A 21,682-nucleotide genomic window follows, 5' to 3' on the forward strand; every position below is an offset into this window, starting at 1 on the left:
CCCTATGTATTATGATTGTCCTGTTGAGAAACATGCTATGGATTAGATCATGGATTAGTACTTAGTTGAGGTCAAGGGTTAAAGTTAAAGCTCAATCAATCCAAATGATGATGCAACTGGAGATGATGATAACATGCTGGCAAACAATCTCACCTTTGACCTCAAGGTCACCTATAACCTCATCACCAGTATCCCCTTTGCTATCACAGTCATAAATGAACCCATCATCACCTATGACCCCATAATGACCTTTCCCTTCATATTCATCCAAAGTATCCGACATGGACAGTTGGTGAACTCGTGCGGCAAAAGATATATCTGTCTCGCTATCTAAGCCCTCTACCCCAGCTTCTGCAAGCAGGAGTTTTTCATCAGGGGTGAGTCGATGACGGGCGTGGTTATTGAGGTCATAGTTTTCTTCTGAGCTTGTTAGGTGACTAGTTTTTCCATGTTGGAATGCTTGGCTTATATCTGTGGGACAGTTTGGGGAAGACACAACATTAAAGCAATGAATAAATGGGTATGTTTGATGGAAAATGCTTTTGATTGGGATTTGTATTGTTTTCATTCATATTCATGCATAGGTTGCTGAAACATCGCCATTGACTAGCTGTAAGAGAAGAGTTGCAGTATTCATTATAAAAGTTGAAGAGAAAAACAAACATGACTTGCATAAAGTTCAAACTTTTAGAAACTGCAAAGAGTTTTACTAGTCAAAGTTCTCTTTATATTCTCTGATGCATCATGCATTCATTCACAAGGTTAAACTCATTTCATGCAGATATGTATAGGCAAATAACAAGACTGAATCAAGGCACAAACAGCTTTGTAAGACATCTTCAAGATGACTGGGTGAGGAGGAGACAGTGGTGACAAGACTTAATAGTCATACATTATTAAGAAGCAGATGAACAACTTTATGGCGGGTCTGAGAGGAGCATGACCTAGCAGTGTTTGCGCTCATATGTTGTGACAAATAAAGCTGATACACAAGAGGAATGGTATAGGTTCTTCTATAAAGGAGATCCCAAGGCTTGATGTAAGGGGTGTTGCATGATTTTTGTCAGGTGGGGGAAAAAATGCTCAAAACTTTTGTTTTGATATATTATTAGCCTTAACTAAAGAACCGCAAAACATATGGTAAATATAAATGCAATTATTGGCTTCCTTGATTCAAATACTATAAGATCAATGTATTATTAATATTAAGAGAAAACTGTTGGCTCCCCCATCCCACTCAGGTGATACTTCAGGGTTCTGTCATTTTTATAGAAAAATTATATGGGATATTTTCAAATGTTCATGGTGTAGTATATCGTGAACTGAATCACAATTTTCATATCAAGTTATGACAATTACATTTTATTTTCATCTAATGTGTGTGCAAGTACATGTACATAGTCATACAGGGGGTGTACGTGCATAGGGGTGCATAGGGGCGTGTGTACATGCATGTGCACAAAGTGTGTGGAGGGAAACAACATGTTCAATGTGCATAGCACCTATCTCTCCCACTCCCCTTCTTTTTTCTTGTTTTTAATTTTGCTTATTTCAAGTGTCATACACACTCACTGTGTGAAACTTTGTGCACATATTTAATTTTGTGGAACCTTAGAAGATCATGAAAAGAATATAAATTACTGTTGTATGATTCTGCTTTTACAGTAGTGGCACAACTTCTTTCTGATTACCGCTATACATGTAAGATACATAATCACACCTGTAACACAATAATGTTACAACTCATTTTTTTTTACATCAAGCAACATTCAAAAAGGTATGTTAGGAATATAAAACATACTTCATGTTCATTTTACAGAGGCATTTATCACTAATCTGCGAACCTTATTAAATTATTTCAACATTTACAACATTAAATTTTGAAGATACAAATCAGCAATTTTCAATAATTTGATTGTCAATAAGGTTATTGCAAGGTTATTGCAAGTCACAACTTTGATACATTTTGAAAATATAAATCAACATATGAAATAGCTGATGTGATTCAATCTAATCATGTTGGCATGTATGTGTGTATAATACAAAGCTATTGATTACAACAAATGTAGAAGAATGCATGACAGAAATACGAGTCGACAGTAATCATGATGAGAACTACGCTTGCTCAATGTGAGCTGCATAGAAGACGCTAGTGTACACGTGCTCTGAATTGCAAAGTACTAATGCAATGGGGTTTTTGAAGGTTACCGTTTTTGGTTGTGTTCTCTTCATATAGTTCCGTATGAAAAAAAAGGCTACCCAATTAAATTGCAATTCTGTTGGCATAATGTGATGTCTTCTTGTTGTTTTATGTTTCTCACACATGTTCTATGCAAATTACAGATCCTAGTCTCGTATATTGAACTAAAAGCTCTACTCTTATATGAACCTGATACAACTCTCCTATGAAACACACATACACACCATATACTTTAGAATGCAGCAAATGAGAACCTAACATTTTTCAACCGAGGTCCTTTAAGTTGGACTTATCTGAATGAGGACTTTCTACATCTGAAACTCTGCGGCAAACCATGAACCCGCTTGAAATTTTACGATCCAACCGAGACCTTATCCTATACTGGCAAACAGGACATAGTCTTAATATGTATTTTGACATTGTGTGCAATATGCTAGTGTCAGAAATCCATGGTTACTGTTATACGAAGTGCATTCTGGTCAACGGTTGCAAGCATTTACCAACTTTATAACCTCAACCTACCATAATACACACCCGCTCGCACACACATTGCAAAAACCATTTATCGTAAAGTACATCTTCAAGTTAACGTTAACACACAGTAAAAAAAGACAGAGAAAATTTTATTGACCTTCTATACAGCCAAAAGCACTGCCTTCAACACCTGTGCTTATGTTACATCTGTCGCTCATACAGGCACATTTTATCACCTTTTACCAAATAAGATGAGGTGGCAATTCAAAGCTAGAACATGCCTAACGTAAGACATCCAAGATAACTTTATTGACCATCTATTCCATAAACACTACCTTCAAACACCTGTGCTCACTTTTGATTTGTTCCGAGTTCCAATCAATGTGCACCATTTAAATAATGTGAAAAGCAACAAACTGTATACTTGCAAAAAAGTCAATTTGTGGAGCTTCCTGTCTCAAAGACAAGCGACAAAGAGAAGTGGAGCAAATATGCATGCCTGCTAACAACTTGAGAAACAAAAAAAAGGCTTTGACTTGTAATGCATTCCCTATGCTCAGATTGCAACACACACATAAGTGGACTTGAACATAACATGCTGTAACTCTGGAAAGTAACTTGAATTTGACGAGTAAAAAGAGAATGTTAACGGACGAAAACTAAATAAGTTGTGATGTGGAGGTGAGTGGGTGATTTTGGTTTGAAATCACGTCTGCAGAGGAAAGGTTATTTTTCTTGCAAGTATTCATTTATACGGACACTGACATTATGATTTGGGTTATTAGAGTGGCGTTTTGTATAAAAAAACAGGATATTGGTGAAATTCAGTGCTTTACTTAAGGATAAGTAACTGTATACACTGAATGTATGATTAACAAGCTAAGACAGGGCATGCATAGAACTGCCAAAGGTGTAAACATCTTATATTGTTGCATTTAGGCCATGATATATCAGAAAACATGCAAAAAACTGATGTTGTGAGAATTTGAAAGTGGACCTATCCATATACTAATTTTTCAAGAAAATTTGACTTATTGCTATACCAAAAGTCACATAGGAAAATTGTCAAAAAATGACCCAAAATTGGCTTGAGAAAATCAGAAAAAGGGGTCATTAATATACCCCGGTGATATACCAAATGGCCGAAAATGAGACCCATGTTTGTGGCACATCACATTTGTACTGAGTACCCCTTGTTGACCCATTTTATTTTCCAACTTGGATGGAATAGTAAAGTATAGCGATTAGTTTACGCTGGTATTATTCATCACCCTTGATATGGAATATCACAAGGATCATATTAATAATGCCCACATCATACTCGCAGGCGCAACAAGTGACAGAAAAATTACTGGTGATCAAACACCAATAGTGAGCGATTCCAAAACGCTACCAGAGATCAGCTGTGCAATTCAGTATCTGAAGGCCTACGGTTATACTTAGCAATCATTGAGATAAATTCCACTTTAAGTCAACTGGTAGCGATTTGGATTTGATGTTGGGGCGTGCTAGCAACTTATGATTGATTATCGAAAATCATTTTTTCAATCAAGTTATGAATTTAGACACAAGAAAACATCACAAAAAACCTGCTATGCTCATTGCTCCTGCCAAGTATGATACAGGCATAAGGAAAAACTATTGCACTCAGCTCAACAAGTCTTTAGGTACAGGTTAAAATATATTAACATAGATGGACACTCTATTGGTCTAAACTCTCAAGACAAACACTACTAAACTGCCAAAGCTATATTAGAATTCCTTGCCATATTCCCTCTAGGCTGCACATGAAATTTATGAAAATTCTTTGTTTTTCTTACAGAATGTCCCAAAAGATTTAGAAGAGCTGTTGAACTGGATTAACCTTGAAGACACAAAGTTTCACATCCATTTGAAATGCTAGTCAAAGCTCTCAAATCAGACTACCTTCTCATAAAGTAAGGAAAACAACATGGATAGAAGCCAGTGGTTTTATGTACAATAAAAACAGTTGTACTTCACTAAGAAAACATCTTCTAATGGGAAGTCACATTACTAGTACAGCCATTACAACATCAATCCATTATAGGCATTATCCATGACTCATCCAAATTCACATTCAAGTATTCTATGGAACAGCACATTATACAACTTTGATTTCTTCCTGTCAATTTACTAATACTTTTCTGAGAAATCTTGAATTGTAGAGACAGCGACTTTCTGTAATACTGATAACATTAAAGCAGCATATTTAGTAGGTGTATGCAGCATAATTTACTCCCTCATTGAACAAACACAAAATGCTCGACTAAAGTATAAAAGTTGGTTTATATTTATAAGTGAAAGAGTATTTTCTCCCTCCTTAGATCTCCCTCTTTCTCCCCGCCTCTCATTTTCTTCATCTCTCTGGCTCCCCTCTCGTTCCCCCTCTGTCACTCCACCTCCTTTTCCCTCCCTTTCTCACCTCTCTCGCTCTCTCATTCTCTAGTTTCGTAACGGGGGCTATATCAAAACAAATATCTCAACTTACATCGAGTAAAACTTCACAGATCTTACAAAACATAAGAAACCCACACATCTTAGTTCACTTAGCTAGGCAAATGCTACATAGCGACAGACAGACAGTCAGTCTCTCCAAGAGGACACACTGTGAATGTCACAGTGTCAATTCGTGGGCAACTTCGATTTCTTTCATATTTTCCTCTCCTTCCCTCTTCTGACATTTTAGAGCAACGAAATCCAGCGCATACAAATATGGATTTATGCTATGATTTGGATTTATTTAGTGTCATTATAGCAGATGCTAGCTGCTGACAGTATCTAGACCAATCATGATAATGATTGCACACAACTGACAGGTAATTAGTAGAAGTTTTTTTACGCAAAAATATTGAAATATTTTCCTCATTTCAGGAATAATTAGGTTAAGTAAATTGCTGGTGGGACTGGATTTCATATCAATTTACCATTTCAAATTTGCATTAGCAAATAGGTAATGGTTCTACCTGTAGCAGCTAAAATTAACCTTTGACCTAATTAAGCCAAGCAGTAAGCTACCAAAACTAGTACGGATAGATCTGTTACCCTCAAGTCACAGTCTGACATACTTCAAACTATCATTTAGAATATGAAAATCCATAAGCATACGATGGACAGACATGATCAGCATAATGGGCTATTATTGCTGACATCCATACTCCCCCTACGGAAGACATGACCTTAATCTTTCACGCAGGGGGTGTAAATTTCATATGGAGTCACCCATTTTGGTAATTCTATTTAAAATGGACACTCGCTGTGTGAAAGATTAAGGTCATGTCTTCCATAGAGGGGAGTGTGGATTTCAACTGGAATAGCCTGATTGGAGTCAGCCAAGATATCTTCTACTGCTAGGACAATGCAAACCTTATCAGAAATACAGTCACATTGTCTCCAACTCAGACCACAAATTGACTGGGCAAATGTCAGACCTGGCTAGTCTGACAACCTACTTCTTGACAGGACTACATTCTTATTCTACAGGCATTCCCAAATTGACAGCAAGTCTATGAGGAAATCTCCTTCCCAACCATGATACGCAGGATAAGCGGGAGGTAATCCGGGAGGTAAACCGCTATCATGGCCACAAACCGTCATTGCTACCTCTAGTGATAGATAACTGCTATTAATGCCTTGTTTAGCCTTGACAAAGAAAATCCCAAAGACTACTTTTCCTGTCAACAAAACATCATGAAAAGCAATAACTTTTATTAATTCAAAAGACTTGTTATACCATCAGACACTTATAGCATAGTAGTTACCCTCCTGTCTTGGATTAGTTCCTAGTAGAGAAAAGCCTTTTCACAAGTCCTTCAAGCATAACATTAACAAGATGAAGATCTTAAAAGACAATGTCAAAACACTTGTTGAATCAGACTTAAAACTGAGAGCCCCACATATACCCTCTTGTTCATGGGCCTAAGGAAGAAGGATGAGTATGTTTGAGTTTGCATGCTTCTAGGCCAATTAAAAATCAAATGACAGTTTACTCCATAATGTGGACAGTTCCTTTAACCATGGTCACAATTTAACTGCAAAATTTGCTTGTACGTATGGACTGATATGGACATTTAAGGTTTAGAAGAGACAAACTGCCTCAGCTTCTGCTTATTTTGAAGCCTGCCAGCGTGGACATGCACCTCTTCCTGCTTGGTATTCAATACAGATTTATTCACTCCTTTAAGTCTTGCAGTATAAGTTACAGGTTTTAGTGACAGATCTGGGTAAGTGTAACTTCAACAAGCCCTTTGCTGCAACAACACACCTTCAATTCACCGCTAAGTTCCACCTTAGGGGACAAGGCTTGCAAGTACCACATCACCAGGCTCAATGGTAAATGCAATTGTAAATACTTGACAAGTTTGTCTTACAGACCAAGCAATCTTTTAACTCCAACAACTGACAACAAACCCTGATTAGGAGAATACTCAAGTGATTAGCCGTATAATGTACTAATGACCTATACACCTGTGTGACTCATAGTAGAGGGACTTCATCAAAGCAAATATGCTTTTGGTCAGTAGTTTTGATAAAGAGAGTTCTCCTTCTCCGGGAATACTTTCTAGACTCCAAATTACCGTAAGTGTCTCATAACTCACATATCGTAAAAACTTGACAGTTAACATATGTGCTTACTATCGAGCGCTTTTGAAAACATGAAATTGTACCAAAGTCTGGCACTTTACGAACTGAACTAATGGGGTTGAGACACAAATTTATAGGTTTATTTGTTTGTATATAACTTATGTGTATCAATGATTTGCTCAAAACCCTTTACACTTTTGTGGATGGGCACTTCATGTTTTAAAAGCACTAGATAGTAAGCACATATGCTAACTATCGAGTTTTTACGGTACTTTCTAGACTCCAAAATACCGTAAACTCGCATATTATGAAAGCATCATGTATACATCATGCTCAAGGGTAACTCAAAAAGTAGACAAACATATGCATCTTGATAATAGGCCAGAGAAAGAAACATACTTTTGGTGAAATACTGGTCTGGAAGAAAAGAGTCTTTCAGCTTAGGCTAGCTGACACTGCTTTCTGTCTGAAAGTGACATCTGAGAGAGAGGCCTTAATTCAGGATTGACATAATCTATTGCCTATAACTTCCATTCAATGCCACATTTTACACATGATCCATTCAACAGTTTTCATCTTGTTTCTACATATCACATAAAATTCTGTATAAGGGTCAGATTAGTTAACCTTACCTAAAGTAAGAATACATAACAAGTCAACTTCAATCAAACCATGGTGATACCATAGTAGATATACTGTCATGAATACCATCAACTTGTCTATATTTCTTCCTTTATTACTTGGCTTTCATCTAGTAAGCTTACTTCTTGATTTATCAATTTCTGTAACCAATCTTTAGAGCTTCCTAAAGGATGTCTACCCTTCTCCTTTTGGAGACATTGTAACTTGCTAATATAAGTTAATGTTACACAAGGCAAAGATTCTACAGGTCACTTTGATAATGCATGTACATATATTTACAATGATAAAACTGACAGGAGAAAAATGAAACAACTAATTAATTCTGAATGGCAGGTCTTTGTTACATTTTTTTCAAACTGTTATACTAATCAACAATCAAGGAAAATAATGTTGGCACACTCTGGCATACTAAATGTATATCGCTATTCCTCTCCCCAAATTCAATGTTGATGAAAGCACTTTTGACATTGGGCTCTCTGGGCACCCCAACATTCATTCAGGAGAATGGGAGAGGGAAGGGGAAAGGGGAAGGTTTGTACTTCTCATCAAACAGTCATACTAATCTCACTTATCTAGCAGAGCGGCAATGAAAAGTTCCAACATATTGTCAAAGTGTGCCAACTATTTTATTCCTTGATTGTAGACCTAGCATGACTTTACTTCACCAAGAAATATGCCATATCTCCATTAAGAAGTAATAATTCCTACTTATTGTCAATAATTTTGCTCTTACTCTGATCCATGCTTCTATTCTGACCATGTTTCTCAGATGATCTGTCTTTCAAATTGCCGTCATAATTTCAGCCAAAAAGAAATGTCATTAACCAGTTATATTTTGCTTTTCTGCTTTCAAATAATAAAAATCAATAATTCTGCTTTAAGCATAGAAAATCTACCAGCAACTCATCAAACATTCTAAGTCAGAATTGTGAACCCCTGAACCTCAGAGCAACCAAATATTTATTAACACCGTGAAGCACAGTGTGAAAACACAAACCAGTTTATGTATCTAACACATTCACTGCTAGCTACTGTCATTTTATTTACTCACAGTTGCCCGATGGCAAGATTTATTCAAATACCTGCCAGGCATATCACAAGAATCACTGAAACGGCACTGAATCTATATGCATTTGAATATATTTATATGTAAATGTAATAACGATCACAAATTAGTAAATTAGACATCGTAAAAAAAACCCAATTGTTATACCTTTTATGCTAAGCCAAACTCAGTATTCAACCTAAATTTTGTGCCGAATTACCAATGTTTTTTTCTCAAGCATCCAATATATTAACTTACATTTCAAATGTTACTGAAAATTATGATAGCGATATCTAAGAAATGTTTACTAAAGGAATTCAAAATTTGGTGACAAATTAAAAACACATCACCCGACCTACATCTGGTATGAGTGGCAGCATTGTTTAGAAAGCTAGCAGACCATGCATACCCCATTGCCAAAGCATGTTATCTTTTCATTTCCATGTTAATGTGATGTAATTGGAGATTTCAAAGGCTACCGGCTACATGAAAGGATACAGTAGCAAAAGTAACTTTGTAAGCAATTTGTGTTTTAAAGAAGAAAACATTTTGTTATGTTAAAAAGAAAGTACTTAGAACTGTTTATAGGTTTGGTTAGGTAATTAATACCTATTCAAATATGTTGAATTGATCAATTTCTCAACAAGAATTCATTGTTTTAGTCAAAGCCTTATCCTACTTTTTCAAATGTGATATTTCATGTCATACCCCCTTACGAAAATGGTGCGCTTAATTACGAGCTTGTTGTGAGCTAGTTACGACCTAGTTCCGAGCTTGTTAAAATGATTATGACTATATCCACTGGTGACAGCAGGTGAATGCTATCTACTGTAGATAGCACCATTATACTGATGCAGGCAAATAAGTATCTACTGAATCTACTGAAGATACTGCTGCATGCAAATAATTGCTATCTACTGAAGATAGCAAACTTGATATCTTTTGACATTATATATGACTATCTACTGAAGATAGCAACATTGTATAGTGGGCTTAAAAGCTATGTCAAGATTCTTAACTCATTTTAACAGATATCACAATGTATAGTATGTATAAAAGGTATGTCTATATCCCCAGGACATTTTAACATACATCACATCAGCCTTGTACTCTAAGAGAGCTACTGGGAAATTACACACTACTAAATGTCTATAACATAAACATTTTTAGGTTAAGTACTGTAACTTTGCAAGGTATATTTTGAATCCAAAGTATATTTTGACATTAAAAACGCATAAACACACTTGACACAAAAACACATTTGGTGTACTTTTTATTCAAAAAGAACATCTAATGTCCAACTGCAGATGCAACTGAATCCTAGTAGATACTTATAGCTGAACTAAAGCCTGCCATTTTGAAAGGTTTTAGGATCTTTTTGAAAGTCACAACAAGACTGTGTAAAGAATGCCATCTAGTTAAGAAAGTTTCTAAGGACTTCATTCTAAGGACTATCATTCTCAGCTCAACAGGTTGGTCTTAAACAAAAGCCAAACTGTAAAATACCTTGAAATTATAATGATGTATATTCATATGCAACGGTAAACTTAAATATGAAGCAAATTTAACTTCTATGCTACTAAAAAGTTTGGTACACTCACTGGAGAGCTTCCAGCTGCTCAACCTGTGTCTTCAGCGATGATATTGCTCTGAAGCTTTGTTGTTGTTTTCAGAGCAATAATATCTCCTTAAGACACCAGTTGAGCTGGTGAAAGCAATCCGGTGAGTGTACCAAACTTTTAGCAGCATTGAAGTTTAATTTGCTTCTTGTTTACCTTGAAATTATTATGACTTACATCACATTCATCTGTGAAGTGTTATCTCACTGCAAAGGCTAGAAACGCATACATTTTAAACTCAGGAATAATTGACACAAATTTGTATACTATGCATGCAGCACTTGATAAAATGGGTAGAGCTGATACAAAACCCTTTATAAACTGTCCCCCAAGGACTAAATCTTGTAAAGTTAATTTTAAATTCTTTGGTGATCCAATTTCCTTGAGAGGTAAATTAACCTGTTGTTAAGCAGATGCTTATCCATGATTAACAGTTACTAGTACTTAGTATTCCGGGTTAATGGTAAGATCGCAATCAGACGCTAAGCATTGCAAACACTTATCACGTTATGTATGTGGAACAAAAAACTCATAAATCTGGAGTAGTTTTGTGATATCAACATAGAGCATTCTAGGAGCATACATCCATGCCATATTTCATGAGTTTCCTTTTATGCTACTAAAGTACTGAATTCCATGTTATATTGAAATATTTACCATAGTGCTTTGATTTCAGATGCATTTGTTTTTGTAGTGAGCATTCAAGGAGCACATGAAGAGATGAATTGCTTTGCTATACTAGGTCAGAGCTCCCTTAAATGTTTCAATTGGACAATGTAGATTGCATAAAAACTAATCTATAAATTGTGCTCTTGGAATGCTTTATATGCTAAAATGATCATGTAGCATTTTTGACAATATCTCAAAGTTACAATTCAAAGATGGTTTATGAAATGTTGAATGGCATCTAACTGGTTAATTCAGTTGGTTCACCATATAACATGTGAACTTATTTGTTTCAAAGACCCAACTTAGAGCCCTGTAACTTAACAAAACAGCATTATCACAATGTGCAAAGAGCCCTTCATGACCAGGTGCTGCTCCTAACTGTGTGTAATATTTCACATCATGGTGTTATGTATCTGGCCTCCTACCTAGTGAACATACAATATTACTTACACTGCGTTTCATCATCATTTTACAAGTAACATGAAAACTTTTGATGTACTCTGTCCCAGAGCGAACTCACCCTATTGCTAAGACTGACATATACATCAAATAAAACAGGGAAATAGTGAATAATAAATCTGAAAAAAATTCAAACCAAGTATTGTACTTCATCTATTGTTTCACACTCTATATGAAGTCAGCTTGTAGGTTTTGTTTCTATCCCAGGACTAGCAAACATATCAAAATTTCAAAACGAGGATAAACAGACTTCCCCAGACATTTACAAAATGATACAAAATTGAAATCCAATTTGCCGATGAGTAATACCATTATAATATTGACATTCCCTACTCTATCCCTTAGTCTTAGTCGTGACAGTGAGCTATGAAACGCTCCAAGGTGTCCCACTTGTGTGCCTAAAGTGCTGCCCTCATCTTCCCAACACTGTTGGCAACTATTGGTTAGACTGGTTTCAAGTCTCTTGGTCTGTAATAGCACGGTTAAACCAAAAAGGCTTAGCATAAAAGCTTTGGTTATTTTATTTGACACGCACAAATAGCAATTGCTTTAAAAAATCATTATAATCTGAATCTATATCTTATGAACTAAAGATGGTAACACTGGACATTATGTACCATTCTCAAACTCTTATTTGAATTATAAACTAGAATCTTTAATTCATTTGATTTGATTTGTTTGCAAATTTTATATTTCAAATCAATAAATGTGTACTTGACATTTTGCGCGCTGTCCACAGATTGTGTCTAATGCAAAACAAGGTTTTGATATGAGTCTATGGTAGGCACCTGGTACATCTCTTGATCCTATTTAGTTAGTTTTGATATTGGATTGAAATCACTGTCACTTGTCTGGTCATTTGATTGATAGATAGATACTGCTAATCATCAAGGTACAATTTGAAATATCACATCCAATCCACCTATTTTCTATGATTCAGGAAAAGTTGACATTCAAGTGTATGAATTACCGTATTTCGTCAAATAGTCGCCCCCCCCCCCTCAAATAAACGCCCCCACCACTTTTTTCAACCAAGATGTTTCAAAAATGCCGATATTTCCATGCTATCTTGTGTAGTAAGCTTACCAAGTTGCCCACATGGTAGATAATAGTGTCAATAATTGGCGAAAATCTGGATTGGAAGCCCGGAAATGAACCAGAAGTCAGTGTTTCTAGTTCATATTTCGTCATTTTAGCATTTTTTATCGTTCTAAAATTGACCTTGAATAAACGCCCCCCTTGGGAAAATGTAACGCCCCCGGGGGCGTTTATTTGACGAAATATACGGTAATTGATATGAATCTGATGACATTGTAGACCATATTTATGGTGAGCAACTCTAACCTCATGTTGGTAGATGGAGTGTAACAAAAAGTGTATGACATTGAATGGGCATATTTGAAATTGATATAGTTTAACTTCTCACTGAATAATAAACTGAAAGTTTCTCTATCCCTGGTCTCCGTCCCAAATTATCCCACAAATGGACTATTACAGTAAAACTCCATACACTCTTACTGAAGACATAACCTTAATCTCCCACACTGGGAGTGTGAATTTCAAATGGAGTCACCCCATTTCCCTGTAGAAAATTTAGGTCTTCCATTGGGGGTGTATGGATTTTAACTGGAATGGCCCAATGTGTGTACTTTTACCTTTGACTGGACTGATAACTCTTAAAATATATCACACCACCAAATTTAACCAAAGTTACTTTAATCAACTGGCCAGAATTCTGATCACATAGATCATACGAGGAACAGCATTGGCATTACATTCAGTAGGGGCATTCAGGTTACATTAAACACCATGAGACTACCATTATTTCCTGGTCAAACTGTTGGTCTTACAATACTAGAATGTAACTTTTCATGTGTTTTTGTTCATCTCCTTTTTTTAATCCTGGCCAGTCTCTCACAGTGTGTGTTATCCTCTTTGAATGGCAGATCGTCTGATGCCCTAGATATTAAAATTGCTCATATATTATACAAGCACACTGTGAGTGAGCAAAAATACCTTTGTCCTTTTTATGCACAGGATGGCAAGACATTCATGCAACTACTTAGCATTCACAGGATTTATGCCATTGGGAATTTCCTTCATCTTTGAAAATATACAATATGCAATTGATTTGGTGGAAACTGAATTTGGTATTCAAAAATTGAACAGGGAATTGGCATGTGGCTGTATACAAAGCAGATAACTTATAAGAACAGGAATATATCATTGAGATATTTTCAAAATTTTGTCTATTTCTTCAAAGAAAGCAGTGGCGTAGGCAAAAATAGTCCAAAACAGTGGATATCAATTCAGTTTTTGCACAAAGTGCCATCTTCATACCAAGTTGACTGCTGTATACTATACATACTGTACTTAAAGTTTGTTCGGCTTATATAAGGTGGACATTATTCGGCTTTTGTTACTATACGAGTCAATAAAGTCCCAACTCATGCTTGCATAAATTCATATAAGCGTGCACCACTTACGCATTACACAACGCACAGCTAGTGTAAGCACTGTGCCCAACTGCGTGCACGCCATTCTTTATCAATACACAGTGTTATGAGTCCTATTTTTTCCGTCTTATATAAGCCAAACAAACTTTAGTATCCTGCTGAACACATATCGTTAAAAACAAATTGTACAAAGCTATCATGTAATTTCCTTCCAGGTAAGCTTACTAAATGACAAGCCAATTATCAGATGTGTTTCACATAAGCACTTACAATGAATGCAAAGTTTCAAATTGGATGCCATTAGAATAGTAATGAAACCCTCGTTCATTTCACAAGCCATAAAGCTTTCATCCACAGGTGCAGCTCTATGATTTGCTCATTCCCATATTCCATACAGGCATGTTATGATTATCATTGAGCAGTTAAGAAACATTGGAAATAACAGACCATTTTCTAAAAGTTTAAACTGGCTTTCAGCACAAAAATTTAACTAACCTTGAATTTTCGATGTGTGACACATTCGAGTAAATAACAGACAATTAATTTATTACTCACTATGTTCTAAACTTCAATGACAGTTTCCTGCTGTCTGCTGTATCACAGCACTTTCTCAAATTGAATGACCAGTTTTGCCGCTTCTCGTCGTCTGCTTCCATGGGATGGTGTTTTTACCCATCCTTATTGAGGGAAGTATTAGCCTGCCCCTCTATCTTATCCATATTGATTCCTTTATGTGTCTTCTTTTCCTGTTGGCTTCAATGTCTCTTATTTTCACCCCAGCCTATCACATTATAATTTGAGAAAAAACCTGTGATACAGCACAAAAGCTGTCATTGAGGCATGTAACATGACTAACATCACCTTTAATTGGACTTATTTGAGAAGATAAGCACTATAACTTTATGGACAATCCTGATGAATCTATTTGGTTAACTCTTACAAAACTTAAAACACTCCTTTATTTTTTCACGATAATATCATAATTTCATCTTTCTCTTGCCACCATATATCATGTCTAACCTTCACATTGGCAATGAGCATTGATTTATGCCATTGGGTCATTTCATATCTTTTATGCTCACATTCTATCATTCCAAATGTGGCATTTTTATCTACAACTCCATTAACTTAGTAATGACCCTATACCGGTATCTACCCTCACAACATTTCAAATGGAAAACCTGAAACATGTCCAGGAGGCATAATCAATAACTTGGATTGCAAGGTAGGTAACTAAAATTGCAGATATCTTGGGTGTGTTGACATGTCCGCTCGGCACACCGTAGGAAAGATATCTGAATCACAAATGAATGCTTTATGAATCTATTGTGGATTCATACACATCCTATGTATGCAGTATTGGCTTATTCCAGTTGAAATCCATACATCGAAGACATGCCATTAATCTCCGACACAGGGAGCGTAGATTACAAATGGAGTCACCTATTCAGGTAACCCATTTGAAATTCACACTCCCTGTGTGGAAGGTTAAGGTCACATCTTCCACAGGGGGTGTATGGATTTCAAATAGAATAGCTCAATAGCTAGTTGGTGCCTATTACTGTCCATTAAATACTTAATAGACACAGAGGAAAGATAAATACTGTGACATACTTATTCAAATCAAACCAAAAACTTGAAAACTTGTACATTTCAAATCAATATATTTTGGGGATTTCTAGTATGGCAGCCAGGAAATATAAAGAGTGATTTTTGCTTCACGTTTATGTAAAATTTGAATATATGGACTGAGTGCTGTAAGTTTGTTTGTATAATGTGGGTGTGTTGGGGTATTAAGTTATTCGCATAATGAAACAAGTACATCTCTTAGCAATCTTCATTTGTTACAATTTGCAATTCTACACGCTTAATGGGACTAAATTTTGTTTTTATTCATATTCAGAGTGTTTGCCCACCTTACTAAAGCTTTAATAAAAAAAACACTAAAGAATGAAGTCTATACTTTTCCTCTGAATTTATGAAGCTACTTTTGAAGTGATAATAAAGAGCTAATTAATTCAAAGTGACAGTAATAACTTGGTTTCATTAAGCTGTTTTTATCACAAGTACCCCACATGGCTTTCTGAGAAAAAAATTTACCCTAATTTATGGCATATATTTTGGTGGTTTGTATTTGTAACTTTGTTTTTTACAAATAGTGTGGGCCAATTGATTCAATATTTTCTGAGCTAAAATCTTGCATACAATTTTCATGTTCAGTGGGTTTTAAAATGTATTATATTGTTTCTGTTTTACCAAAAGTAACTTTTGCTATGTCATTTACACCATATTGCTATTTATCTATCATATACTATCAATCAGAAACGTGATTCTATTGTCGGGTCTGGACTTCTAGTTGATCAATTCGTAAAAGGTAAATTGGATCACAGTGGATCACATGACCAAAAATAGTTCTACCATCAGTACTCCTATCCGTAAATAGTACCTCTTCGCAATGTCCCGGATGAGCCATACATAGTACCTCCAAGCCGTAAATAGTACTTTTGACCATGCCTTCCGTGAACTTTTTCTTACAGAGGTGCCTCAGTGTGGAACAAACTGTCTTCTGATGTTCGCATTAATCTTACATCAATGAATGTGAATATGTTCAAATCAAAGATAAGCATATAATTCACACCTTTCCACCTCTGTTAGTACTAAATTTCACTTCCTGTTTGTTAAAATTTATGTTTTATAAAATACATTTTATCATCTTGATTTGTAAATATTATCTACATGTACATATATGTACTCATTGTTCAATTTTGCTTTTCTTTTGTATTATGTAATTTATCTCTTGATATGTAAATTGTTAAAATCTTATATTATGTAATTATTATCAGGGTCTCATGGGAGACCAGTTTTTGTAAACTGAATGAAATACCCTGAATAAAGATTGTTATCTATCTATCTATAGTAATAGTAAATAGTAATATTGATCTCACCTCGGGCCCATAGTTTTAACCAGAACCTCTCATGGCAGTATATATTTGTATAATGTATTCTTGTCCTGTGTGGTAGCATGCACAGCTAATAAGTACAAACAGGCACAGTAATAGATTAATAGTTCTTGCTGCACCTGTCATATCAGAAAACCATTTGATATACACCTGCTAAAAGCTACAAATCTCCCAATCATCTCTCACATGACATATCAATTTGAATGATTTGAAATTATTGCATTCACTACACGCAAAGCCAGAATACGTCGCTGTGCTATGTTCAACAACATCACATTCTATCAAGGGAACATGTCATTATGCTATAATACCTGTCTCATCGCTGTACACACCCTATTTATCAAACTACACTAGATGAAATAAATAATATTGCCTACAGTTTATTTTGCAATTTGAACAAATTACAAGGTTACATTTTCTCCCATTATTACTTTCCCGAGCACTCCACATGAGTTACACAAGACATTCATCATCATAGTTGCCATTTACCGCATTACACGCACAATTGTCCTACTTTGAGGATGGCACACTGTCAATCAGACATATGCAGACATATGCTCTACTGTGATATTTATTAGCTGTACCTGTTTGCTTTTATCATATAGCCAACAGATTTTCTTTATATCATTTTAATCTTATGTCATAAGAGCTAATTAATTGATGTTTATATAGATGAGTTGACCTCAATGTTTATCAACAAAAGCAAGGGACTTGTATATTGATATGCTTTAGTGAACTGTAATATAACCACTAGCCTAATTGTGATGTGGTGGGAGTTTTAAAACCACAGGCCATGAACAACATATGATGCGCGTGCATACTGCCAGGCAAAAAACAATGGAAATTGTGATGATGCGTATGCATACTGCGAGGCAAAAAACAATGGAAATTGTGATGATGCATATGCATACTGCCAGGCAATGATGGCAGAAGTCAACTCATCTATACTTTATTGTCTATCCATTCTGTAGCTAAGGTACATTCAAATAAGTATTCCGCACATCATGAACTTATTCTCCAATCATTTTGTGTAGCAGAACCCAATTTCCAGCTTGGATGCTCTTTCCCTTTAGACTTGAATTGGGCTACTTTTCAACCCATCTGCCACACCTTGACTGATTTCTGCTATACATTTGGGCTGAAAGCTGGTGATAACCAGGTGCATCATTAGTGTGATAATAAACTCTAGCTTGTTAAGAAAAGATGAAAGCTTGTTTTCATAAATAAATGTATTGCCAAATGCTCCCAATTAATATATAATTTTATATAATCAGTTGCTTGCTGAAGACATTCAGAAATTCATCCTACCAAAAAAAGGCATTCCAAAATATTCAGTTTTCTCTCATGTATAAATGGGCTCATGTCGATAGATTATCAAAAATTTGCATCTGTAATATGATAAAATACTTTGTTAAGTTGTTGCATCAAATTCACTGGAATTTTTTTGTCAATTATCTTTTAAATCCCAGAGTTTGCCTCAGTATATGGCATTTAATAAATCTATACTATCATTATTATTATTAAGATGAAAGCTAGAAAATATGTTCCAATATGTATCTTACAAACCTTTGGGAAATTTAACAAAATTATCTAAAATGTTGCAAATCAAGGTTTACTGTAATATAGTAATGCTTTCAAGAGATTTGCTAATTTTATATGGTACATTAATCATGAACATTCTTCTTCATAATAGATTGAATGTATAGAAACTCAACCTTACTATCATATTTACAAAATCATATTGGTTAAGCTACAGTTAAGCTAAGAATTATTGTGTGAACAAGGTGCAAAGTTGAAAATAGGGAAGTGGATTTATAAAGGTATGTGAGGGAGTTCTTCCAGGTTATTTTTTATGGCTTATACTTGATTCATTGTATACAATAAATAGTATCAACATTTCTAACAAAAATAACATTCATACATGTACTGTCAGAGTAAAGGATTGCAAGAACTTTAATCAAAAACTGACATAAATTTGAAAGAGCATAATTTTACACTACTGTGGCTTCTTGACACTGTAAGGTGGCATATATACATACTTGTAATATTGTATCATTGCAAATTAATTTCTGATACAAGTCAAGTGTGATTAATGTCAGTTTTTGTGTACAGCAAACCTTTACTCAGATGGAAGACTGCTACCTGTTCAAGGATTTCAGTGTGTAAGGTGCAAAGAATGCTGGGATATTATGCAATCTGTGTAATATGGAGTATAGAAAGAACTAATAAAGTTAGTACACTAATGCAAGTCTCCCAGCATGCAGTGCGAATAGCCCAATAACCATCATGCATTGCATCAAGGCTGGTACCTGCTACGGATTGGTCAATTATTTGAGAAAGGGGAGAGCTACTATCAGTAGGAGATTCTATTAGCCAAGAGGGTAGTTGTTCTTCTTGCGAGATGAGGTCAGTATAGCTGAGATTAACATAGGAGCTGTCAAAAGAGGCTTGTCCTGCTTGAGAATCAAATGAAATGATAAGACATATATGACGGTTTCTTTATGATTATATACAACACTTACAAGGCTTTGTAACATTTAGCATGATATGGAACACAACTGGTAACACTTGCATGGATAACTAATGCACAAATATAAGTAGCCAAATAACATAACCAGATCCCTGTAAATAAAGATTTAATGATGTCCACTATATATACTGAATACCTGAAGCAAGCATCAACTTTACTAGTCCATGTAACAGGTATCCAGTATTATAGCGGATACACGCAACAGGTATCCATGATACTGGACATCCGTTACATGGAGCCCCTATACTTGAAACCTGTAGCATGAATCCATTATAGTATGCATGTAGTAAGTATCCGCTACACTTTTATACTTGTATAATTAAAGACAGAGATAAAAAGAATTTATCGGGTCTGATGTCATCTATCAATCAAATTCGAGCACTGTTTGTTTACAAGTGTCGTGATGATGACTTGCTGAACACGGCGGTACAACCGGGCGCCTTATTGTTAATTTTGCACCTTCAAACATGCAAACCATCTCAAAAGTTAGGTCTTGATAGTAGGAAAGTTTCTTAGTCGAAGGCACCATGTCAACAATGCCTAGAAAAGCTGCATTTTGCCTTGTAAAAGTACGTAATTTTTCGCCATTTGCTGTTATTCCTTTTCTCCGATCAGCACCAGATAGATCGGCCTTCCTTTTATGCGCTATTAACCTGTGTAAACCAATCAAAGATCGTAATTGACAGTGACATCAGACGCGATAAATTCTTTTTATCCCTGTCATTAATTATAGCAGCTATCTACTACTGGACACCTGTTGTAGGATTCCTTTATACTGGATACCTTTAAAGGAATCTGGTTATGTAACATTTTGATTTACCGTAATTATTAATATGCTATGACATGTTTAGGTTGATTCAATGAATTATTTATACCATACACCATAAATCATTGTTATATTATAATACCACAGTTTCTGACATGCTCAATGATCCATCTGAAAACACCATGAATAGATGGATTTATCCAATTAATAATATAAGCTGTCAAATAATTACCAAAAACACAGACTGCCCAAAAACATACTTTTTAATTATTATTTCTCGGAAGCATAGATTCGAGTTTCAATCTCTTTCACATGAGATACAAGGCAATCCCATATGCCCAGTGTCTAACGTTTTGCCTCATAATGTACTATGGTTGCAAAATGTGGAGGCTCGAAATCTGGATATAGTGTCTTCTAGAATGGAAGTATATAGTCACACAAACCTTCAAAGGAGAAAAAATACTTGAACCTGACATCAAAATCACCCTAAACAATACTGTGAAATATTTTTGAACAGTCTGTGAAAGCCCTGTTTGCTGACATCCACCCATCTCCTTACCTCTTGGAAGCTCACTGGCTTGTAGTACAATTTGCTCTGCTCCACTTGGAACTGGACGTCTTGTCTCCCTGGCAACCGCATCTTCCTCTACCAATTGTCTCCAGGCTTCTGAGTTATTGCCATTGGATGACACACCTTTAGGTCCGTCCGGAGTACCACCTATTGTGGATATCGTTCTAAGTTGTGTGCTTGCCTCTTGCCTGAGGGCGCTAAGTTCATATGAAAGACGACTAAAATTACTACTCTGTTCATCGCATTTGCGCTCTAAATCTTTGACTTTGTATTCGAGTTTGGACACTGATTCATGATGGTGTTTCTTTGCTTCCATCTGCAGCTGTAGAGATAAAATGATAATTAAGTAATGTTTAATAATGGCACCGTAAAGATTTGCGTAACTTGGGCTCCTTTACCTTGGGATAAATTTCATGTGCAAATAGAGAGCTCCCTCCTCTGAAATCCTAACACAAATTAAGGTTCCATGCCCTTATTTGCTGGTGGGAATTTTACAGGAGGGCACTTTTATGTTGTACCTGAAATTCTTCTTTGTCAATGGAGCCCATAGCGCCATTAGGCGAGCCTTTACGGTATCCAATTTCAGTATGACACAGTATACATCATGTGCATCTTGCTTAAATGGAAAAATTTCTTGGAAACTTTTTAAAGTTAAAACCCATTATGCATGTTACACTTTGGCATTGGTG

General features: G+C 35.6%; 1 protein-coding gene across 1 annotated transcript in view; it reads right to left on the reverse strand.

The window, feature by feature from the left end:
* Window positions 1–21,682, reverse strand: part of LOC140154337 (RIMS-binding protein 2-like) — a 150,741-nt gene that overhangs the window by 55,777 nt on the left and 73,282 nt on the right. The window contains 2 exon segments of the mRNA XM_072176910.1: window positions 154–471; window positions 20,982–21,315. Of these exon segments, the coding sequence (XP_072033011.1) occupies window positions 154–471; window positions 20,982–21,315 (652 nt within the window).

The sequence above is a fragment of the Amphiura filiformis genome, chromosome 1 (genome assembly GCF_039555335.1).
Source record: "Amphiura filiformis chromosome 1, Afil_fr2py, whole genome shotgun sequence".
Taxonomy (NCBI): Eukaryota; Metazoa; Echinodermata; class Ophiuroidea; order Amphilepidida; family Amphiuridae; genus Amphiura; species Amphiura filiformis.